General features: G+C 42.6%; 1 protein-coding gene across 2 annotated transcripts; it reads right to left on the bottom strand.

The window, feature by feature from the left end:
* Positions 1–355: 355 nt before the first annotated feature.
* Positions 356–25,437, bottom strand: dachc (dachshund c). Of its 2 annotated transcripts, none has more exons than XM_051428579.1 (11): positions 24,611–25,437; positions 16,923–17,032; positions 13,426–13,536; positions 9,765–9,943; positions 8,100–8,220; positions 7,828–7,962; positions 4,217–4,413; positions 3,516–3,663; positions 2,546–2,674; positions 2,250–2,354; positions 356–919 (listed from the first exon to the last, which is right to left on the bottom strand). In XM_051428579.1, the coding sequence occupies exons 1-11, from the start codon at positions 25,192–25,194 to the stop codon at positions 882–884; spliced, it is 1,857 nt and encodes a 618-aa protein (XP_051284539.1). In that variant the 5' UTR covers positions 25,195–25,437; the 3' UTR covers positions 356–881. The 2 variants fall into 2 exon arrangements, with proteins under 2 accessions (XP_051284539.1, XP_051284528.1); XM_051428568.1 differs by having other exon boundaries at positions 3,516–3,666; positions 24,611–25,436.
* Between the last annotated feature and the right edge of the window lie 249 nt (positions 25,438–25,686).

The raw sequence follows: 25,686 nt of genomic DNA, 5'->3' as shown, positions 1-25,686 counted from the left end.
GAGAGAGTGCACCGTCATCATGTTTCACTAAAGGACAGCTTACATGTGACCCTGCTCACCACCTTCCCGCCTGTCAATACTTATGTGTATGTTTTTGGAGATGTGGCAAGAATCAGTGTCACATCACTCCCCACACCCTTACATATCTATAAACATGCAATGCACACACACAAAACAAATCTCAAGGGTTTACTGCTTTGACACAAAAAAACCAACTAAACTATAATTTAAATGCACATTTCAGATAGGTGCGATGTATTTCAGAAAAATCAATAAAATATGATAAATAAAATGAATAATGAATGGTGCAGTCAGAGACTTCACTTGTGAAATAAAGAAATACGCACAGACACAATTTAATAAAAAGGATTTGTATTGTTTGTATTGTCAAACTGCACTACTGCATAACATACACAATACAAGTCATTTACTGACTGTACAACATGCCTTTATGTTTTTTTGATAATAATAACAAAAATGATGACTATATATATGTACACAACTCTGTTACAAGTTATATTCATCACTTGTGTCCAGATAAACAGCACTGACAAAAAAACAACAATGGTCATCTTCATCTAGGATCTAAAAACCTTGATTGAAAGAAACACAGTCAAAACACATCATCAGAGTAAAGTACTGTTCCCACTACGGCGAGATTCGGTGATAAATGCAATAAATTAAACAGGAGAACAATGGAAAAGTTCAAATGTCACCCTTGACATGTAGTGGAGTCCTCTGGACGAGGTGGAGCTGTATCTCAGATGCCACCGCGCGACTGAGCATGCCTGTCGAATGTATTTCTCATAAAAGGAGGAATCTTCAACGCTCTGTTCTTCCATTCATCTCTCCATTCATCCATCCATCCTTCCATCTCATCTTCAATACATCCCGGTGGTCTGCAGGAACACTCTGCCCTCTGAAACCCACAAAGAAATTTAGAAATTTATAAAACAAAAAATCTAAACTCTCCATTGAAATAAGTTGTAATGAATGTAGACGGATTCCTTAGGGGCACAGCACAGTGAATGTAACAGAAGGAGGAAAAATGCTGAATGCTATTAATGTATTCATTTAAATATTGAACAAGGTCCTCTACAACCTTGACCAAATCATTAATAAAAGATCATTATTAAGTAAGGCTCAGTTGAAAGTGTTTTTCGGCCCCTGATCCCTGTTTTTGGCGATAAAACTTCCTGGCACAAAGGAACCACATCCTGCCCTGCTGTCTGACAGACAATTCCCCTTTAAATGATTTATTACTGGGTGTTAATTATGCAAATGATGTCCAAACAAACTCGTCATGAGGACAATTAAGACAGCCGTTAATTAGTGGCCAGTTCTCTTCTTGCTTCACTGACATTCAATTAAAAATTGCCTTTGAACAAGCATGCTGTCTGGTACGGCGGTCCTGGCACGGCGTGGAGCAGAGGTGGGCTGGAACCATGCACTCATTTGATGAGGCCGGGCTACAGATCACGGCCATTTCTTTTTCTGACTGTTTAAGATGTTACATGTGGGATTTTCTCATTAATCTATCCCTGTGAAGACAATAATGTTGGCAAAATAAATATATTAAACGCCTGTCTCCATTAAAATGGTAGCCCCGGTGAACTGCCTCACGCTTCATTTAATTTTGTTCAATTTCTCAGGAGCGGTCTCCCTGTGAAATCTTTGAAAACCCTTCCGGTAGACTGGTCAGTTAAGCTTCAAAAGCAGCAAGTAGGTGAAATAATGAAATCGGTTCTCCTAGCTCAGTTTAAAGGAGCTAAACAAATCCCCAGCAGCAGGTATATCACTGTTTATTTCACTATTCTTACACCAAAATGGCATTTTAAAGTAAGCATCACAGTTAATTTACCACTGCTAGTAAGTAAATTATGGCCACAAACTTGATGCAGCCCCTTCACAAATGTATTTTTAAGAACTAGACTCAAACTTAGCATGTATTACTCTTTTCATGGAGACTAGAAAAACATTTACGTTTAATGCTTTTGCTTAACATGATCATTTATATTTTCTATTCTTAGTTAGAAGAGCATGGCACACAAATAAGAAAAAAGACACCTCAAAGCTCTATAATTAGTTTGTTTGTCTTAATTTCCTTTGAGTTGTCATTTAGTGACAGAACGTTTAAGCAGTGACAGCAGCTTTTCTGCTTTTCTTTTCTGTCTCACAACCACACCATTTCTACTGAAATGGAAGAAGACAGCTACATACTGAAGAAGCAGTATTTGTTACACCTGTACCTTGTACTGTTGCCTTGGAGTCCAGCCTGTTGTCATCGTGGTTGCTCCCATCCACGTCCTGGGTCACGGATTCTGTGTGAGGAGGGGCTGCTGATGATTGATGGCCTGTAGTTTGGTCATTAATTAATAAAGACACTTAATTAGAGGCAAATGAACAGCCAAGGCTATGTTGCACTGAAGGACTGGACTAAATGGTGACATTTAATATGAAAATGAGATTTACGCTGGCTGTGATAACTTTAAGCCAGAAAATAACACATTTACGCTATCTTCAAAAAGAGTCCCTGTGTCTGTACCTGTGTGTGTGTTGGCAGTGTGCAGCAGGGTGTGCTCTGCCTGATCACGGAGTTTGACCTCCTCCTCCAAGGCCTCCTGTAGTCTCCTCTTATTCCGCTTCTCCTTCTTCAGGCGCTTCTGGATCAGAACTGAATAGAGGAAGAAGTCAGAAAAGGTTACAATCAAATTATTCAGATGATTCTAATATTTTTATGGTTGACTTTGTTTGAATCTATTGTTGTAGGAATTTGTTTATTATATTTCTGTGTGGCCTGCCTGTTTTCTGACTTTCCTGGATCTTCACATCAAGGTATTTGAGGGACTTTGAAGGTATTGTGGACTTGTTTGTTGTGTACACTAGATTAATGTAGGAGTTTGTGACAAAATGAAGGCATCACGGCTGGTGTAAATGATCAGAAGCCTCAGTTACTGCTCCCCCACACACTGTCACCTGCAGCAGGTCAGCAACATCATGTGACTGGCTGGTCTGGGTCGAAGTCTTACAGTCACTTTCCACCACATGTAACACACGTGTGACAGTCCTTCATCTCGCTGTTTGTGACAGCTTTTGTGAACATGCCAAACTTGCTTTAGTTTGTAGTACACTGCCAAAATCAGTCCAATTCACCTCTGCAGACACTTTGAGGGGTTAAATACAGTAGGTGCCCTCACGTCCTTGTCTGATTTTCAAGTGATTGGACGTCCAGTCAGCTTACAAGTGGATTAGACCACCAGTGTTTAGGTGTAAAAATCAACACCATGTCAGTGTTTATAAATACATGAAGGGAAATTTAACACTCTGATAGTTTTGAATAGTAGCTCTATGAGGAAGTGAAACAACACTCCAATCAACACTTGCCAACTAGAATAATTTCCAGGGAAAACTAAAATTAACATTGACTGAGGGTTTATTCTGCTGTTTCTGCAAAGTCTACCTGAGTGTTTTCTCCCTGAGACGCTGCACGCGATGCTTGGTGCATTGCGACCTACCTCTGTTTTTCTGTTCCATGCTAAGCTGTCTCTCCAAGGTCTCTCTTAGCTCCCTCTCTCGGACCAGCTCCATCTTCAGCTCCGTTCTCTCCAGCTGGTCCTGCTTCTCCTGTGCCCGGGCGTTCTCTATGGCAACCCTCAGCAGACCCTGCTTGGAGACACACAGGCACACATCAACAGGTTACACACTGAACAAAAGCCGAGCAGAGATCCCTTACCTCACTTAATCCTGAGTAAATATTTCTGAACTTTAACAAAAGGTAGTGTGTTTCTGAACTGTCAAGGTTAAAATCATTCAAAATGAGCAACAGTGCAAACAAAACCACCTCATTGTAAAAAGATCAAAAATATTTTGGTTCTTCCTCAGGCAATGTTTTTACTCTAATGTTTTACTCAGGTGCATAAATCCTGGAAAAAAGTGATTTCTGCCATCACATCGGGGTCAGATGAGGTTGAATGAAAACATGTTTTTGTCCCTGTGAAAACCCGGCAAGAGAGTGTTTTCTTTCATTGTGACTCTGGTGTAACAAAGACACGTAAAATCTGAGAAGCAGGTCAGCACACGCCCATCCCAATTACTGCATATCCTAAATGTCTGCCTTGTCTGCCATTTACCATTTCAGGAAATCCCAAAGAGTGGCTCATCTCCCTTCCTATTCATCTCAAAGTATAATAATAATAAAGCCCCGGCAGAGCCTCACCTGGATGTTCGTGAGCAGGGTCTCTATGGAGGACAAGCCTTCCGGGAAGATGAAGGGAGTGTGGTGGAGACCTGCTGGGAGCTTCTGTCCCGCGGGGTAAGATACCCTCTCACAGCTCTCCCTGCCTGATGGGGGTTTGTGGTAGACTTGTCTATCACAGCTCTCCCTGCTTGTGTGAGTGGCCAAGGAGCTGTTATCTGGAGGGCAGAGAGACATTTTGATGTCTTGTCAGTAAATTCAACATTCTTCTGGTTGAATCAGTCTAACACAAAAGGCTTACAGTTTACTTTGCCTTTGCAGACATATTCTCACTGTCAACAAAACCCGTGAAAAGACCAAAACCAACAATGAATTGATCTGCTGTTGTAAGTACTCAGTAGTGCACAACTGAAAAAAAGTCCTCAATGAAAATGCAGTGTTTACTCCTGTTTGAGTAACATCTGCTGCTTTGACAAAAAAAAGTATATATTTGTGACCCATTTTTAAAGATTTATTTTTTCACTATGAACGGATGGCCATGGGGGTGAGCATCACATACAGGGTAGGGAAGTCAGAAAGTATTTAGAGGTGGACAAACATTGTTTTTTTTTGTCTTTTCTTGGGTATTGTCAACAAAAAGGAAACTATAGAATACTCCCCACCTTTATCCTTTAAGCGTATATACATAGTAGATGACTTTACTTTATTTTCTCAAATAAAGAGACCTTCAAAATTAACGTTTTAAAAGTATCTTAAAAGTCACCAGTATTCTTTTTGTCTTTTTCTGGTTCTTATAACTTTTTCTAAAAAATATTTTTTTTGTGATTTTTACATTTTGCATCTTTATTTTTATACACTGTTGACTCTATATTAAATTACATTTATCTGGCAGATGCTTTTGTATCAGTGCATTCAACTCCAGCAGGACATTTCTTTTGTTCTTAATCCTTCCTGTAAAGGACTTTAAGAGTATTGTTTTGAAAAGAGCTATGTCAATTATGTGACATTATCCTGTGCCACCGACTAATGTGAGCAGTCTCCACTACTACCACAAACATACAAATTCTTTCCTAGTTCCTAGTTTCCAACCATTCAGGTGTTGCGTTTGTTTCAAACCTGCAAACAGATCATCGTCCCAGCAACAATATGTAACCAAGGTTGAATGCAAATTTAGATCATTTGGAGCTTACTAATACATTTACTTAATTTCTTGTAAACATATCAAGCCCAACAGTAAATAGGTGTTTACACTAATTACTGTGGGCGTGTAGACATACGCAGAAGTCCTGGTTTGGGGTTTTGAAAATGTGGTTACCCTTTATTAGATGGCACTCTGCCTATTGATAATGCATTACAGCTTGACATCTCCCATAAAAACAGCTAAGAAGCTGCATTATGGATGACCATCTGTTTGTAAACCTGAGAACTGCGTGTTCCCGATTCGTGACAGTGGGGGAGATGAAGATTAGCTATTTTCTGCATTTTTTTTCCACATCAGGCAGTTGCTCACTTTATGCGTTTACTGTCATCCGAGCCACTGAGGACGGAGACGTCCTGGGAGTCCGGCGGTTATTGGAGCAGAGACGAGTGCGAACGTGCGATGTGATATCTGGCACTTTTCTCTGTCTGTGACAAATGACAGTGTTTTCTCCACTTAGCTGACCACAGCATCTTCTGCTCCAAATCCACCCACCTCCCCTACTCCGCCTCGGCCTCACGTCTTGGCAACTGTCACATTCAAGGTGTTTCACAGATGAGAAGCAATACCCCCCCTCCTCCTCTTTCTCCCTCTTTCTTGCTAAAAGCATTGCTCTGTAGAGAAAGGTAATTAGCAGGTGCTGGCGAGCTCAGCGGAGGGCATCCAACTACACTCCCGTGGCTCACATACAGACACACACACACACACATTCGTAGCCGCTGAAGTGCGCAGTCAGCAGCGTGGGCTCCCCAGGCTCCTTGGATGTGACTGATCCTTTATTGAGTTACTGTTTTACGCCTACTTTACCTCACACTCACACACACGTTTGGCATAAATACACACACACACACACACACACACACACACACACACACACACACACACACACACACACACACACACACACACACACACACACACACACACACACACACACACACACACACACACACACACGGCTGCCAGCTCGTTTGATCATTTACCCATCTCCCTAACCAAGGTCACTGTCTGTTTTTCTCTTTTCTCCCAACTTCATCTCTCTTATTCCTCTCCCACCCGTCCCCAGGGCTAATGAACTTCACCACGTGAAGACTGCCAGTCAGCGGAAGAGAACAGGAGGGAGGGAGGGAGGAAGAGAAAGAGAGAGACAGAGAGAGAATAAAATTCTGCTGATGTTTGGTTAATGGGAGTGAGGTGTCAGGGATGGCCTCTGATCTTTGCTGCATGGATACGTTGTTCAAAGACCACTGAAACAGCACACACAGCCAAAACTGGCTCACATACACACACACTCAGAGATTATCATACAATAGATTGATAGAGTGACAGTGCTGAAGTGCTCTTTGAAACTCAGTCGAATCCAAGATAAACCTATCCTGTGATGTTGTAGGTCAAACACAAAAGCCTGCGATCCAGCAAATGTACATGTGTTTCATTTGCATGCAGCAAAATCAATTAAAAATCAATTGCATAAATGCGATGTGTGATGCATGGCATTCACGTTGTGGTGCCATCACTGCTTTGTCAATATGTTCACAGATACCTGACAGCATCTGAAACCTTACCAAGGAGGCCTTTGTGATTTTTAGATTCGATTACTGAATAATGTGATTCAGTATTAGAATACATTTACACAGCCGCGTGCACACACATACAAACTCTGTTACTCTCCCTCTCTCTCTCGCTGTGGATTTCTGCTGACTGTTTGTCCTTGAGCAGTCCTCATTAAGCTAATGCAAACCTCCCTGACAGAGAGAACCAAACAACTGACGTTGCAGCGCCGTGGCAACGCGGGCCCTAACGACAGGGAGGCGGTCGTTATGCAGATGAGGTCCAGCTGAGAGCGCGGGAGGCCGCCTGGCTCGTTAGGCCGCGGCCCGGCAAATGGCTCACTAATGTAACACTGCTTCCTGGTCTAATGGAGCCCTGTTTTGCAGAATTATTTGTCTTTGCTCTCCGCGGGAAGCCAGGGGGGCCACCAACAGCGAGGAGGAGAAGAGGAGGAGAGAAGTGGTGAGACTGCGAATCCTTATCGACCTGTTACTGAGATATTTCTTTCCTGTCAAACCCTTTCCTCTTTTAAAATATATAGTGTTAAATAAACAATCCCACAGTTGCCACAAGTGTGAGTATAAATGATGACATAGATGGATGGATTGAATGGAAGCTGAGTGCTTGTTGTACTCTGTATTGAAAAGGAAATTGATTTGTCCAAGAAATAATCATTACTCATTAATAATCACTGAATGATTAATGACCATAACAAGAAATTATTCGAAAACAGCAAGAACTTGACCCTTTAAAGTGAAGCTGACAATGTCATTCTATAAATTTGTGTAATGTAAGACAAGTTACATTTGTCTAAAAAGCAGAGTTCGGGTAAACCAGATCCAGTGCTGACTCTAAGCTATACAGACATAACAGTGTATCTTACCTCTGTCAGTGTGGCCCCTCTTGTTCTCCTTGCTGTGTTCCACTGAACTCACATCTGACTCTCTGGTCCCCTGCACCAAACCAGGGGAATGTCCCAACACATTGTGACTTGACGACAGCCCGTTGTCGAGTGGGTCTGGATGCAAAATATACAAAGTTAAAAACCTTGTAACTCACACATACCTCGCAGGTATTGTTAAAGCTGAAGCATCCTTCATTTTTTGTGACAATACTTTAACGTTACCTGCGCAGATCACACAGGTTAGTACGTACGTGTGGTTTCTGCAGTGCGTTCTGTGTGAGACGGTGAACTCGACACACTGCTGCTGTGATTGGATGACATCTGAGCTTCCTCCAATGAGGGAGAAGGGGAGGGGCTGTCACGCATTCGCTCCTACCAAGCAACAAAAAGTTATCATCAGTGGAAATATAAGGCCTATAAAGTAAAAAAAACAACCATACAAATAAAGAAGCAATATTTCCATACAAAGGCAGAAAGCAGTAACAACAGAAAACATAAAACGTTCATAATGCCTTTTATTGCTGATTATTTTAACCAAAGAAAAACTGTCACAGGCCATACATGATACCTAAAAGATGTAGATACTGAACTCTGGATTGGATCATCTTTAGTGAATGCAAGGGGGAAATGCAGTATGAACCATCAAGAGGATGTTCTTTCAGTATCTCTGTTTTACTGTCAATTTACTTTTATTCATTAAAATTAATTTACAATTTGATACATTTAAATATGTGATTTAAAGACAGCACATCAAATCTGTTGAATTCCTCCAGTTACTAGTACTCTCCTGCGCTAGGCTAATGTTGGTTACCTTTAAGCTAGCTGTCTTCTTTTTCATTGTGACTGAAAATAGCTACTACTGTCTCATTTAGTTATGATGCATAACAAACTGATTTACCGACATCAACATGTATATTTTTCAATTACATAGAAAGCTAAATTTAGTTTTAGCTAAGGCTAGCCAGTGTCTGTCTTGCTCAGCTGGCTTTAACTTAATATAGCACTTTCGCTTTGTGCGGCAGAGTGAAAATCCAGAGATATTCACACAAATGATATGTTGTTATGGCATAATAATTTATTTTATGGTAAAGAGTAAGTGGTAAGAGTTCAAGACTCAATTTTCAACAAATACGTAGTTGCTGAATTTTGGCTTTGTAGGATAGAAATGAGTTCTCCACAAATCACCTACGGTCAAAAGAAAATTATACAAATTTAATTATACAAAATACATATAATGCTGTTCTTTGGTCTTTACAGGGAAATTTGGCGCCTCTTAAACCATCTTTGGGTTCCAGGCCAGGGTTTGAAAAACAATGGTCTGCATCGTTAAAATTATGACCGGAGATGGTACTTCCTGTGACTGACGGGGACATGGTGTGATACTTTGTGAGGATTGACACAATGTGACATTTTTTATTAATATATAATCCTCCCAAACTTCCTTTAATCAGTCTTAAGAGTTAAATCTCCAAAACATAAGCCTGTTTTTAAACCAAGTGACCAACTTGGCTAAGAACGTCAGAGTTTGTCTGTAAGCAGGAAATCTCAAAAATGTATAAATAGATATGGGAGTGGCCTTTAGCCAAGGAACAACTGATTACATTCTGGTAGTGATCCAGAACTTGGATATCCACCAGTAGACAATCACCGGTTTTTAGCCGTAACCACTGGATGAAAGAGAGAAAGAAACTTTATTCTAAATTTTGCACGTAAATGATCAAAATATTAAGTTAATCTAAAATTTAAGTCTTTGGGCGTTAAAAGTTCTTCAATTTTGTGACGTCTTTTGTTTTTCCAAATATCCCATTTTTCTACGTAACTAAAAGTCCAATTTTAATGTCATGAGTTCCCCGGGTGTCATGTGGACTCACTGGCCGGTGGTCAGGTCCACCGGGCTGATGGGCCTTTGAGTTCACCTTAATGACGGAGGTGGGAGCCCTGGCAGGGGGCTTGGCGTGGAGATGCGCCACGTTGGCCATGCTGGCCAGTGTGCTCAGTCGGTTCATCTGGCCCATTGCCATGGAAACGGAGGCCGGCGCCAGGCTGGCAGGGATCAGAGGATGTGACATCATCATGAAGGGCAACTGATCCAGAACTAGTGGGGGAGAAGAGAATAAAATAGAATAAAATAGAGAAGTATTGAAGAGGAGAGAGCACAGTAGAGTACAGTAAGAGTCTGTTGCTTCTCAGATATAGCAAAGGTCAGCTCTGTTTATAGGCCATCAAAGCTGCACTATACATGCACCCGACATGAAACAGGTCTCGTCTCTCTCTCTTCTTTCATTTATGCTTCAGTTGTATTTATCCATCACAACTTAAAGGCCTTCCTCTGCTCAGTCTTGTGGTGTGTACTGAACTGAAAACCCACAGCGTCTCCGGTTCTCTGATGACAGGATTGAAACCGGACACCAATATCATTCCTCTGTGATGTCAATATTACCTGGATGACTGCTCCGCTTCTGAACCACGACTCGTAAATATATGTGTATATGCGTGTCGAGGGATGTCGAGTGTGGAAAAAAAGGATGAGCGAGGGAGGAGAGTGGAAAAAAGGATAAGCAAAGGAGGAGAGTGGAAGAAAATGGGAGAGAAAGTGCGAGAAGACATGACTGGAAAACCCTCATCCTCTTCATTACAACACCAAGATGTAAAGACAATGATGGCCTGAATATGTTGTTGTGATGCTTTAAATGCTTGAGTATCACCTGCAAAAACACAAATTCAGCCTCTCTGGAATTTAAGACAAACTGGCTTACTTTTCTTTCAATGCCCCGGTGTTCTTGACAATAATCCAACACGTTTTCAGCGGTTCAAACCAAACTCTTATTATCTCGGCCAATCTGTTGTTCGCACTCCTCTCTTTAAGACAAGCATCCACTATCTTTAAAGAAAATCCTTCCTCTCAACAGCACCCTAGTGGGTTGTTGCAGTCCCTCTATTCATGAAACAAACAATCCTGTTAAGGGGGGGAGAAAATGACATAAATATTTATCATTTAATAAAAGGAAAAACAAAAACAAAAGAAACACAGGGAGGAAGTGGAACAAAAGAAGCTGATGGCAGTCCTGGTGCTGGGCCAGCAATGCACGCTGGGTAATTATAAACACAAAGGAAAAAATCTTGGACTCTATTCCACACAATTGTCACAAATAATAGAACGAGTGCATGGAAACAAAAAAAAGGCTTCCCAAAGAGGAGAGATGAAATAGAACAAATAATGAAGGGAAAGGAAAGAAAGAGTAAAAAAAAAAAAAAAAAAAAAGAGAAAGAGAAAGAAAGAAAAGGCAAACTAAGAAATAAAGAGTGAGGCGTTGACTTTATGAGCCGGGCTCGCTGGACATATGTGCAGTGCTTTGTGCATCTGGCAGATTAGTCTCTCACTTGCCCAGAGCAGAAACCAATCCAAACAAAAGATCTGTCTGAATGGAGCTAAATAACCAGATGCTCCGACAATCAACTAGCAGCCAACTCCAAATATTAAGCCTTGGTTAGAAACCAGCGCTCCACTTTTTGTCACCCACCAAACCCCCCCCCCCACTATAATTTCATTTTCACTCTCCTTCTTCTTGACTCTGTTTCCTCCCCCCCCTTTCCTCTCTTCACTTTCTCTGCCCTCCCATCACTCTCTCTCTTATGTTTCATTAAAAAACATCAAAAGTCAAAGTGCCTCTCTTATGTTTATCCAAACAAACCATTACTGTAAACAAACAGTTACTGTAAATTTCCCAGAAGATCTTGTTAAATGCAGAAATGGCTGCTCCCTGCTCTTCCCCAGCCCATAAGGTGTCACACTCAGCATTTGTGAGTGTGTGTGTGTGTATGTGTGTGTAATCTGAGATTGCCTTTGTAGTGGTTAAAGCTTGGGTAGGGGCCCATCCTTCCCATAAGGCTGTGGGTGGCGGTATGGAAAAAACACATCGTGCTTATGTGTGTGTATGTATGCCTGTGTGCTGTGTGTGTGTGTGTGTGTGTGTGTGTGTGTGTGTGTGTGTGTGTGTGTGTGTGTGTGTGTGTGTGTGTGTGTGTGTGTGTTTCCACTTGACTCTATCATTAACAGTGATTAAGCTTTACAGGTTTATAATGGCTGGTGGTAACCATGCCACCTAACTGTGCACAGATGCTGGCAGTCGTAACTGAGTGTATACAATGGTAAACAATGCTTAAGACTGGGAGTGTTTACGGTCACAAGAACATTTTTTTTTACACACACACACACACACACACACACACACACACACACACACACACACACAGTCAAAGAGTCAAAGCCAAAAACAAGTGGCCTTAAACATACAGAGATTTAGAGACTTTAGTCTCCTTTTAATTTCTGAAAAACACAAGGACAATATCTTCTTTTTCATTTCTGTCCTAAAGCCTTGCAGTATGCGCCACATAAGTGTGTGTATGTGTCCCAGGTTGATAGCGTATTCCACACAGGCCTCCATAAGCTCTGTCATCTGTCTAAACACACTGATGTCGCTTTAACCTGTCGATAACAGTGGGGGCGGTGTGTCCGATTTGTTTGTGTGTGTGTGCGTGTTTGTGTTTGCGTGCGTGCGCGTGCGTGCGTCCGTTCCACCATCGATTGTCCAGCATTTGTCGTTTGCATTCAGGATAGTGAATTAGAGAGAAGACTATTGATTTGGCTTCAGCCTCTCATCTTATTCATCTCTCTATCATCCCTGTGCGTTTGCTCTCGTCCGCTGGTGCTCCACTTTCGCCGGCTGCTCTCCTTCACTGCAAAGCCAGGGATCGGTTGCAGAAAAGGGAACAGTTTTTAATAACGTGACTAAAAATTATACCTGCACAAGTAATGAGTGGCAAAAGGGATTTAGTTCCAAAATGAGGCGATTCTGTGCTTTCCAGGGACAAAGAGACTTAACTGTAAATGAGAACACACTGCTTACTTAGCTTTGAAAAGCAAAGACTTTCTTCCAGTAAATCCTGAGCTAATGTTACTCAGCATAACAGACCAAAGACATGTTGAGCATGAGTAACTGAGCCAGTTTGGGTCTATACGCTCTCTTGATGTGATGACTAATATGTACTAATGATTTGCCGGCAACATTTTGAAGCCACAGAGCGGATGACCGACTGTTTTTCAGGATACGTTGAATCCCACAAGTATGCAAACACAACCTAGCTGAAGTAAATATTCACTCCTTATAGAAATGTATCAAAAATGGGGGAACATTTTGGTGATAAAAAACATTTATATATAAAACAAATATGCTCCTTATGCTTTGAGGTATGGATTACCTGACCCAGATGTCTATTTATAATTCCATCTGATGAACTGACTCGTTGCTGCTGTAGTTTGTTTTTCAACCATCTCTCAGAGGAAACGTGCAGGCAGAAGAGGTGATGTCACATCCTGGTTTTAATCAGCCTGGTTCAGCAGCCGCACATAAACACAGCTGCTCAAGTCGTATTGACTTCGCATCGCAGATGTGTACAGACAACAATCGCGCGACGTGTTATATGACCGTAATTAAACATTTCACACACACACACACACACACACACACACACACACACACACACAAACATTTGGATGGACAAACGCATGAAACTCACCCAGTCCGGGGTTGTGGTCACCATTCTCTCCATTTGGCCCGCCATGTTGTTGGTTGCTGTGGTAACTGGCCATCGCCTCGAGCTTGATCTTCTTGGCCAGGGCAGACAGATCTGAGAAAGAGACAGATATAGAGAGGAAGAAAAAGAAAAAGAAGCAAAGAAAGAAAGAGAAGGAATCAATAAGAGCCAGATCAATGGCCCCGGTGGAGGATTAGAGCAGTGGGTAGGCAGGAGGTTGTCATGGGAAGACAGAGGCCAGCCATTCATTCTGACTGCACCGCTGCACTGGCCATTTAGTCTGCCAGGGAATCAGCAGTGATAGGAACAAGCCAAGACATTCATCTCTCCCACACAGGGACATCTCATCCCACAGCACAGCACACAGGACGACACTCCACCTTTTAGCCCAGAAAGTGCTTCTTTATCAGTATAAATTAGAAGCATTAGGAAAAAAAAAGCTAAGATAGTTTTTAATAGGGGTTGTGCACTTTTGGCTCATGCGAAATGGAGAGTGACAAAATGTGGCAGGAGGGCTGAGCCACATTTTAATTTGTGTCTTGAACCTCAGAAGGTAGTTTGACCCCTAAAACTCTATCTTATGCCCCAGAAAATTAAATATCTCTTGCACTAATACAGACAAACACAGTGAATTATTAAAGTTGGACAAACGACGCAACTGTGCAAACACCGCTGAGGAAATGCAAACAAACCATAAGTCTTAATTTCCTGATCTTGGATACATCGAAAACATTCGCAACAAACTGAACTGCTGAGTGTTTTTTTTTTCCTTTTCCTACAAAACGGTTGTCTGAGGTGAACAGTCTGTCTGTCCGAGACGTCGGCAACCACAACAAATTGTTCCTTTTCTTCTCATCTTCTCTCCTTCTCTTTCATGCCCTCTTTCCTGCTCTCTTCCCATCCCCTCTCCTTACTTTACCTTTTCAAATGTCAGCATCACAGCGGGACATAAGCCACCACGTTGCGTGTGTGTATGTGCGAGTGCAAGAGGGCGAGAAAAAGAGACTAAGGAGGATCACATCAAAGATTTTCGCTGCCTTTTACGCTCAAATGTCCTCCCTCTCTCTGTCTCTTTCTCGCCTCTCATGTGGCCAGTTCTAATCAGTGGCGCTGACATTGCCGCCGTGCCCTCTCCTTTGGTGGAAAAAGACTCTTTTCCCACTGAGAAAGATGCTCTTGAACACTCAACGCATACACAACACACACATACACACACACACTCAAGCACCTTTGAACAGTGAGAGGAAGCGGCGCTAACAGAAAATGGCTTCTTTTGAGGCAGGGAATGAAAAGATCAGGTTGCAGTGAAGAGCACAAAGCCAAGGGCAACTTTGAGAGCGGCGAGGTGCCAACAATTACTTTTCTCCCTTTCTCTGTGCTACACACACACACAAACACACCACAATAGGGACTCAAACACACCACTGTTTGCGACAAGAAGCACTATGGCCTTAAGCAGGCAGTTGACTAAGACAGATTCTAACATAACAAATTTTCCTTCGGACATATTAACATTTTTGCTAATTTTACTACTACTCTTCTACAATAAAAACAGTTTATTATCCTTAACCTTAATTTCATACTTGAAGAGACAATTAATGGGTTACAGTGTTGTTTACAAAAGAGGCACAATGTACAGTCACAAACAAATTAAAGACACTTCCAATCTTGCTTGTGCTTTTAAACAGCAGCTTTTTATAAAACTGATCAGATGCCTAAGGATTATAAATCTTACTCAACTTAACAGAGGACTTTGTGTACTCTCCAAAAAAAAAGACCAACTTGCAAGTTATGAGTTGTTTCTTGTGCGTCAGCAGTGTGTATGCTAATTTTATTAATCTACACACAGGTTGCCTCCCAGAACCCCGCCTCCTCATGCTATTGATGATGGGTATTGTGTGTCATTATGGGGGTCTGCAGGGAAAGTAGACAACCGCCCCATCATGTATCTATTCTGATTAAGCGACCTGTTTCTTTCTTTAAACTGATGGGGGTAACGCAGCTGGTTGCCAGGTCACTGCTTTCACTTCCCGACCGCTGAGAAGAGAACAAAATCTGAACTTTACTAACAGCTCCTCTGAGGGCTGAAGCAACAATATGACACTAACTCAGTCTTTAATACAGCTCCTGGAGGGATTTCTACTGTGACTTCTGTACAGTTCTGAAGAATTACAAACCTTGACCTCATGAAAAGCTTGTGAAAAAGAGGGATTTAGAGAGTCAGAGAGGCTTTCTCCTTTTAATGAATCTTTAATACAGAATACACTGGCAGGTGAATTGAACGGATTTGGCCATGCTTTTTAAACTTTAATGTGATTTTTGTTCATTCTTTTTTATTTTTAAGATTTATCTGTCATTTTTAGTGGAACCCAATTCTATCATATTGTACTTAATTATTTGAAAATAGCACTGTGGACTTTATTGGGCTACACACATATGAAAGTAATTTTAGAGTAAGGAGTAATAGTGGTTCTAGTGCAGCAGTATTAAAAGCACAACTATAATTACGGTTAGAGACAATTTAGTGACAGTTTCTGACAGAAACTTTCATTAAATGAACAGAGCCCAAATGAGTCTATGAGTCTAAGTCTTTTTCAACATTGCTGAATTTTGTGTGTGGCCTCTAAAATAGCACAGATATCAATTATACATACTGTATGCATGTTTACATACTTTTATAATTGAGTCAAAAGGTTTATTAAAAGGAGATTGAGAAAACATTTTTTCCATTGTACTTATTATTTTTCTTTTGATTTAGCTCACCAAGTAGTTTTTATTATTTATTATAATAATATATAATACATTTGAATATTCTGCATACTTTGCATTGAAATACTATGCGTGTGTCATTAACTGCATTTTTTCCCCCCACACAGAGAACATTTTTATTAATACTACTACTACTGCTACCTTCCATTTCCTTGTTCTCCTCATTAAAACTTTATGTTCCTAAAATGCCATCTGGTCCGACCACAGGCTCTGATGTGTCAATGACCGATCACCATCATCCTTGATGAAGGTTTAACTACAAAACTGAGCTGATTTTTTGATTGACCTCCTCAGTCATAAAAAAGGAAAATACTACTGTTCTTTGCATAGATCTTTTCCCTGAAAGTTTTTTTTATTAACATGCAAACTGAGGGCACAAGTTACAGAACTGACTGTAGCCCAAGAGATCCTCATTAGGACTGTGTTTTGTAGCTCTCTGATTATGGAGAAAATAATAACAAATACAAAAAAAATACAAGAATAGGTCTGTTTTTTACCACATTTCTGCAAATTTTGAAACTTGAATAAAATGGCAGACTAGTCCATTTAAGATGCACAGTGGACATCATAATTATATGGTGTCAGAAATGATTCCTCTCAGCAGTGCTAGTTTAGTATGTCTGTGCGCCTGTGTGATATTGTTTCTAAGACTAATGTGTGCCTATGGTTGCATATGTACTGTATGTGCGTAGTGAGGCCTGGGTGGTCACCTGCAGGAGGCATGATCCCAGCATGCATCAGCCCACTGTGGGACAGCATGTGGTGAGTCCCGCCCTCTGTCACACTCTGCAGCCTCTTGGGCGGTCGTCCGGGCCTCGAACTGCAAGCAGAAAACACAAGCTAACATTAGTCATTAGGCAGTTTAATACTTTACTCCCTCAGTCAGTCCGCTTTTCATGCTGAGAGTGAGATGGGTGGCCTGGTTAGAGAAACTGTCCTTCACTCTGTAAACCTCTGATCCTGCTGAAGTGTCAACAAGCAAAACACTGAAACCTGACCGCTTCCAGGAAGGCTGCTGTACAGCAAATCTGACCTCCCTGTGGATACGAGCAAGCAAAAAAGGAGTTTCCCTATGGCATCAATAAAGCACCTCATTACTGTTCAGCTTACTCATTCATTTGTTTGCTTATTAAATGTGTTTGCCCGCCTCCTTCCCTTTCCATCCTTTCCTCATTTGGCCATTCATTCCCTTTTTCCCGCCATGTCACAAATTTCCTCAATAAAGGCTGTGACTACAAGCAGATTCACATGGTTTGATTGAGCCGGGCATGCTCAATCAATCCTGGAGGAAGTATGTGAAAAGCTGTCAGACATCACTTTGGCTCTGACTAAACGGTGTGAATGTCCTGACAGGGGAAATGACACGGGCCACATCAGGCTTAATGACAACCAGCGCAGCTCATCTCCTTTCATACCAGCCTGACATTGGATAACATGAGTCTGTGGGCAAGTGTGCACATGTGTCTGTGAAGTGTGTCTGTCTGTGTGTGTGTGATGTTAAAAGACAGAGTGAGAGGAAAGAAGGGGGAAAAAAAGAGAGGGGAAAGAGGAGATGCAGAAGGTGTGAGAGATAGCAAAAGAAGCAGAAAGAACAACAAAGATGAAAAGGGAGATGGAGGGAAAGGTGAGGAGATGTAAAGTGAGAGATGGGTGAGACCGAGAGAGTGAGAAAAGGTGGGAACGGGTAAAAAAAAAAGAAGGAGAGATAGACTAGCAGCAGCAGCAGCAGCTTCCTAGCGTGGGGTGTCTTTGAGCAGATTTTAATTAGAATCTAATCCAGCCGTCATTAAGGCCCCATAAACGAAGCTGTCAGTCAGGAGATTAATGGCGCCTCATTTGCATATTGCATATAATTCATCAATTACCCAGCAGAAAGGACCAATCCCCTGTTGACACACCCACTGGCTGAGAAGGGGGGGGAAGATGGAGAGAGACAAAAAGACAGAGAGAAAGATTGTGTAGTCACTAACTGTGGGAGAAAAACAGGTAGCTAGTGTGCATGTGTGTGTGTGCACACCAGTGTGTGTGTGTGTGTGTGTGTGTGTGTGTGTGTGTGTGTGTGGCATGTGTGTGTATGAAGTGTTCAAAGGTTAATTTGATGAGCCGATGAGCTCCACAGTTCCTGCCCTCGGTTTTAATGAGTTGTTATTATTGTCTCTTATTATGGGCCCAGACCGACTGGGATGTGACAGCTGACATCAGATATCACACACACACACACACACACACACACACACACACAGAAACGAAGACACAGAGACACACATAGACACACAGGCACAAAGACAGTGAGAGACAGATCCACACACACACACACACACACACACACACACACACACACACACACACACACACACACACACACACACACACACGTAGACATACATATATTCACACACACAACATTACAGACAGACAGCAGGAATGTGCAAGAGGGATGAAGTTGTGAATGTGTGTGTGGGAGTGTGTGTTTTTTTGGAGGCGGGGGGTGCTTTCACATCACACACAATATTTTTTGCAGTGCATATAGAGCAGCATACTGTGCTTAACAAAAGCAGGAAATGTATTTTTAGGTCTCAAGTTTGAAGGTAAAGCAACACAGTTCCATTGCAACTGATGTTGAAACACCTCAAATGAACATGAACCCCCCCCCCACACACACACACATACACCTACGCACACTCCCTCACACACACACACACACACACACACACACACACACACACAGAAATGCAGAAGCAAACACCAGCGGGGGGAAATAAAATACACAGAGACCAAAGACTGTGGTTGGTTTTTACTGCAGCCACTTCCCTTTCCCTTACTACTGTTTATTTGCACACACTAATTAATGGCCTCTGTGTGTTGGTGGGTGGGTGTGTGTGTTGTGTGTGTGCCTTTGTATATGTTGCATTTTAGGAGGCATAAAGAACTGGAACCTAATTTTGTGTTTAGTCTGCAAGTGCGTTGATACATCAAAGTGACCCATGGAGGGAGGTCTATGTGTGTATGTTGTGCATGCGAGTGTGTTTTGTGAGTGTGTGTGAGGTTGGAGAGCACCGGTTCCCTGAGGTAGGATTAATGAAAAAGCCTTTCATGGAAAAGTCATCAAGCTGAGGGGATGGAATGAGAGAGAGGAGGGGGAAGAGAGAAAACAGTGCATTGTGTGTGTGTGTGTGTGTGTGTGTGTGTATGTACAAGGTGTGTGTGTGTGTGTAGAGGAGGGGGTGTATGGCTTATGACCTCTTTGTCTCAAACTTTAATTAAAATCTCACCCAGACGTCCTCCCTCATGCCAACGCTGTGGCCACACACACACACACACACACACACACACACACACACACACACACACACACACACACACATTTTTTGTTAAAGGGTACTCTGTACATTGAGTTCTGCCCTCCAAGCTTAGCGTGTGTGTTACCTGAAACATGAAACGCCAAACATGGCAGCTGGAGCTTAGCACAGGTGGAACAGAAACAAAACATAACAAAGATGACAGATCTCTCTCTTCCTTGCTAACACACAAACACACACACACACACACACACACGCACACGCCCACACACACACACACACACACACACACACACACACACACACACACAAGAGAGAGAGAGAGAGAGAGAGAGAGAGAGAGAGAGAGAGAGAGAGAGAGAGAGAGAGAGGAAAGAGAAAAGTAATGAAAGAAGAGGAAGTGTTACAGTCAAAACAGTGGAACAGCTACTGGCTTGGAGGGACTGAGGTGCTGATAGGTAGCAGCTGTGTGTGTGTGTGTGTGTGTGTGTGTGTGTGTGTGTGTGTGTGTGTGTGTGTGTCTGTGTGTGTCTGTGTGTTTATGCGTGTGTGTGTAGGAGAGGGAAAAAAGAAGAACTAGCTCAAACAAGATTTTGTTTGGAATATATTAGCGGCGGTTTACAGCTCCCATGCTCCCATCCTTTCAATCTGTGTTTATCACACGGGTTTGTATTCGCCGTCACGGTCCGGTTTGATAAATCATATCGTCGTCGTTGTGCGCAGGAAGACTTATGCTGCTGGTTAGAGAAGGCAGGGAAAGATTGATGTTGTGATCTTCCTCTGAAATCGAGGGCTGAAAAAGCTTTATGCGCCATTGTTATTGGGAAAGCCTGTGTGATGATGTCATGAAAGAAGCAGGCAGGACAACACACACACACACACACACACACAGTCACACACACACAGACAGGACGTTTGATCATGGCAAGAATCTGATCTCCTCAACTGATACCGCCTTGCATTCCTCTTCCACATTCCAGGGTCAAGATGATGTCAAGACTGTGTGTGTGTGTGTGTGTGTGTGTGTGTATGTGTGTGTGTGTGTGTGTGTGTGTGTGCAAAAGCTTTTGTGTACTCCCTTAAAAGCTGTCACTGTGGAAGACACGGAGGCCCTCTCTATCTCATCGTGCTCTTCTCTATAAAACATCAAAAGAGTGCGGAGGTTAAAGTTGAGCTAATCACCCCACCCTCACACACACACACACACACACAGCCCTCCTCCCCTTCATCTCAACGCTGCTGACTGTGACAGTGAGTTATGGCATGGCAGTGGGGCTCGGCTTTGAGGAGTCCACCTTCCCACACACACACACACACACACACACACACACACACACACACACACACACACACACACACACACACACACACACACACACACACACACACACACACACACACACACACACACACACACACACACACACACACACACACGCCGGCTTAACGCTGCCAACTTGTGCAACCGAGCTCTGCCACAGAGAAACACAAAGAGCGGGCTTTTGTTGTACTCTGCGGGCCGCTTCGTCTCATTTATCATTCATCATTTGATTTAACAAACTTATTTTCTTCACCTATTCTAACACCTACTTCATATTTGACTCTGCTTGTGTAAATGCCCCTGGTCGTAAGAGTTGCAAGGTAACGTATGAACTCTGGTCATTTTCCAGTATGTACATTAAAGGGTCAATTAACAAAAACATATTAGTGATATCTAGCCATGCCGGATTTGAGGTGCAGAGGTTTTGAGTTCTCTGCTTCCACCCAAACTCAATGGAGGTGAATGGAATCTTGTTAGTGATTCTCACACCCTTAGAAAAAAAAAAGAAAGACATCTCTTTCCAGATAAGGTGTCCCTGTGATGCTGGATAATCAACATAGCACAATTTTCTCTCCTTTTCAGTCCTCTTAAAACCGTTACCTGTCTGTATGTTATCTGTTAATATCTCCAGAGTAACATGGACTCTGTTTCTAAAAAAGGTGCTTTTTTAAAATGTAATTTTCCATGCTTTGAACACCGCAAACAAAATTCCATTCACCTCCATTGTATCAGGCTGGAGGAAGGAATATCCAGCCAGGATATTTCAAAATGAAAAACAAAACTATCTGCATGATGGACGTCAAGTGGCAAATGATAAAATATTCTTCCTGTAATTTAGATTATCTAACCCTTTAAAGAACCACTGCTTATGAAACATATCTTGTGCTACTTATCAGGTTGTTTTCAAGCCGACACCATGTGTTGTTATTAACTCACTCTTCGTTAAAAAGTAACCAGAGATCTTGTACCTCGCCACATTACACTACTTATGTGTGAGGGAGGGGTGGCGTTTGTGCACTCGACACACAAGTATACATGTATATCTAAAATATATGCACACATACACACACACACACAGTTTGACCTGAGCGAGCTGTTTGATGTGTGTTCCTAACAGAGAATGAAACTGTTCCTTTGTGAGGGAGAAAGAAAAGGACGGAGGATCAGGTTGCCTCCTACACGCCATGTTCTCTCTGTGGAACTAATGTCATTTAGCAGCAAAGCCAGCAAACACACAGGCGTGACCATGTGAGCTTGCGGTGTGTGTGTGTGTGTGTGTGTGTGTGTTAGGAGATGACAGAGAGAGTGTGTGTGTGTGTGTGTGTGTGTGTGTGTGTGTGTTTGTGTGCCACCTATGCATGAATTATAACTAGGCTTTGACTGAGGGTGAAGTCGGCCCTTCTTCATGGTTTGATGAGTCAGTGGTCTGTGTGTGTGCGTGTGTGTGTGTGTGTGTGTCTGCACAGCAGGAGTAAAAGAGTGAGACAAAGAGGAGAAGGAAAGACAATGATAAACAGAGGACGTCTGTGTAACCTTTGCTCTGAAACGTTTCTTTTTAATCTTAAAAAAGAACAAATGAATGAACAAACAGCCAAAAGAATAAACAGCAGGGATCCATGTAAAGCGTTTCTGTTAGTCATGTTTAACTATCAGACAAGGCAGTTATTTTTCCTCCAGCCTGTCTGACTGTACTGGACTGGAAAATAATAAGTGATGGCTGTCTTAATCAGTAACAAAAACCTCACTGATCCCTGAAGCTGTCAGAGAGCCGTAACATCATATTCTTGGAGATCATCTTGGAACTTTTAGCCATCCAGCCCTCCTGCTTTAACCTCCTCCAGTCCTTTTTTTTAACCTGCTACTGTATGTTGCTCCATTCACACAGGGGATTACTTAGAAACTTCTAATGCAGGGGGGATGATACTAATGGCTACCACAGCACATTTGAAGCCTTTAGACAAAGAATCACGGAAGTCGTTTGAAGATTTCAGACGAGTGATGTTTCCAGATCTCATTAACTAAAGGCTGTTTGAGTGTTGTGTGGATAATTAGAGACGGCGGAGGCTGCGTCTTTTCAGCAGTTGTAGAACAACGTTCCCATTAACACCTGACATAGAAGGAATCCCAAAGCAGCCAGAAGATGCATCTGGATTTTGTCTTGGTTGGAGGGCCTCAAATGCTTAAAGCGCAGGTGTTCATCATTGCACATGGAGCTGGAAGCTGATTCTCACACTAGTTTGTTTCTGGTTTTGTTCAACAAGTCAAAGCTTGTATCGAAAGCTAACACCTGGTATTAAAATCAAAATGCAGCTCAAAGATAAAAATAGAGCACCTGAATGATTTGATCCACACCCAGGAAACATAAAGAAATGGGAAGAAAAATTGTTTATAAATTGCAAATTTAGTTATTTGGTGTCTATCTGTAGACATCTTGACACATCCTCTATCAGGATTTAATGGCAGGTGTAAATTGGATCATTCATGCTCCAAGGAACAGGGATTAACTATCAAACAATATAAATTCCCCAAACTAAGGCTAATCCACACTCCTCTGGATTCAAACCCATGCTGTTACGAGCATGTGGTCTGCACAACAGCAGACTGAGGCACCAGGAAACCACAAATCCCCGTCAATTTAGCCCCTTTATCCAAACATCTCTGTGGCACATTGGATTGATGACCCATGTAGCTGGTCACCATCGGAGTTCTGCAAAACAGCTAATTTACATAATCGCATCATAAATACCGAGAATTCATTTAATCATCTCCTCTGTTCTGATGCTCAGGGCTAAAGAGTGTTGATATGATAAGACAGCGAGTTATTAAGGAAGGAGAGAGAGGGAGGCAGAGAGAAGGAGAGAGAGAGCAAAGGGATCAGTGAGTGAGTGAGTGAGCTTGTCCTGATTTAAGCTGCCGCTTGGGGCCAAATGAAAATTAATTAATTTCTGTGAAGAATCAATTTCTCAGAATGACAGTGTCAGATTCAATGTGTGCGCGTGTGTGTGTCAGAGAGACAGAGAGACACTGTGTGTGTGTGTCAGACAAGAAGAGAGGGACTCTGCGTGTGTGTGTGTGTGTGTGTGTGTGCATGTCAGAGAGAGTGAGAGATTATAACCTATGATAAAATGACAAACTTTTAAGAGTGCTTTTTTTTTCTAAATTGAGATTACTAAAATTCATTATCGTCAACACCATCATCACCATCACAGCGTTTATCATCCGTTAAAATGGTAATTAAGTGACAGGCCTAGCAGCACTGATGTGGTAAATAAAAAGGGGTTAACTGGACCTCCAGCCAGTTGGCACTAAATGCAACCATACAAACAAAAACATCATATTTTCATTTTCAGAAAAATTATTAATGGAATATTCCTTTAATACATATAGTTTATGTATGTTTAACAGTGGCTTTTAGATTACTCTATTAGCCTTTAATTTATACGAATGTCATGGAGATATCAGAGTAAAGCTGAAGCAAAGTCCTGAAATATTACAGAAATATTATGACACCCTAATATATTAAACATAAGGCTCTAAACTGATCATTAATTCTCACTTTGCAATTTAGATTTTCATGGATGCATCCTGGAAGTTTAGCCATGACATGCAGACTGGTCTCAGGTACACAGTGTAAAGGTGGGTGAGTTAGCACTTAAACTTGCTTTAGATAACCCCACCTGCTGCAACCGCCCCCCCCCTCCACAACCTGCATCTACCGGGTCACACTGTCACCCCCCCCCCGTCCTCCTCCTCTCCCTCTCCCCCACACCCGACTCACCTTGCGTTGGTACAGTCGTTGTAGAGCGTTTCGAAGTCCTGCCTGGAGATGAGTTTGCACCGGTTCACCCCCGGCTGGATGGCCCCAAGCCCCCGCAGCACCCGGACCTGCTCCACGTTGCACACCACCGGGGCAATGTCCAGCCGTTTCAGCTTGGTGTAGACGGTGTGGAGCCCGCCGACCAGGTGCTTGAGAAACACGTCGAAAGCCTGCGGCAGGCAGATGAGCTCCGTGTCTTTCACCGTGAACGAGGCCAGCTTGGCACCTTTCACCTCCACCAGTTTGCACTCGTTGTTTTGCGGCGTGCTCTCCACGGGCGACGGGGTGGCGTACACGGGCTTAGCGCTGCTGGACACCGGAGCTCCTCCGGTCTTTAACGGGCTCCCGTTCGGCAATAAGAGGTCCGCCCTGAACTGGTGGAGCAGCGCCGGGTGCGCCACCGGAGGAGCCGGGGAAGAAGCGGCAGACGTGGCCGCAGGTGGCGGGGAGTTGGTGGCCGGAGAGACGGAACTCGGCGCCGGGTGGTGCCCGAGCGGAGCGGCGGGGAGAAGAGCCGGAGCAGCCGGAGTTGCCATGGTAGTCATGTTCGACAGTTAAAGTACAAAAGTAAACTTCAAAGTCAACTACCTAAAGAAAGTAACTTCGCCGAACAAACGTAGTTTGCTTCGCCCGGAGGGAAGTGCGCATTGAGTGTGCCGAGGAGGAGAAGAGGGGGATAAAAGAAGAGAGGAGAGAGGAGAGGAGACAAGGGTCCGTGTGTGTGTGGAAAAACAGATCACATAGTTGAGTCAGAATGAGAGGAGGCTTGTCTCCGAGCTGGAGATGCTACTGTCACATTAACATAAAGAGGAGGAGCCTGGTCGTGTTCTTAGAGAGTGAGAGACACATTCACACACATAGAGAGAGAGAGAGAGAGAGAGAGAGAGAGGGAGAGTGCAAAGATTAGCCTACATAAACTTTGGATAAGCCTATTTATGAACGCCTAACGAAAAGACACTTTAATGTTAATGCTCCTGATGGGGCTTACTGTGTCTGTGGCACTCAATTATAAACCTTCATGGTATCACTGTAATCTT

The sequence above is a fragment of the Dicentrarchus labrax genome, unplaced genomic scaffold (genome assembly GCF_905237075.1).
Source record: "Dicentrarchus labrax unplaced genomic scaffold, dlabrax2021, whole genome shotgun sequence".
In the NCBI taxonomy this organism is placed as follows: domain Eukaryota; kingdom Metazoa; phylum Chordata; class Actinopteri; family Moronidae; genus Dicentrarchus; species Dicentrarchus labrax.
Note: the sequence above shows the minus strand (reverse complement) of the source record. Positions and strands in the feature narration are given on the sequence as shown.

Excerpts from the sequence above, each read along its gene's own strand:
- dachc (XM_051428568.1), bottom strand. The coding sequence starts at position 25,194 with ATGACTACCATGGCAACTCCGGCTGCTCCGGCTCTTCTCCCCGCCGCT. Across the intron at positions 17,033-24,610 it reads AACGACTGTACCAACGCAAG|TTCGAGGCCCGGACGACCGC; the intron begins GTGAGTCGGGTG and ends TTCTGCTTGCAG. Across the intron at positions 2,675-3,515 it reads CATGGAACAGAAAAACAGAG|TTCTGATCCAGAAGCGCCTG; the intron begins GTAGGTCGCAAT and ends TCCTCTATTCAG.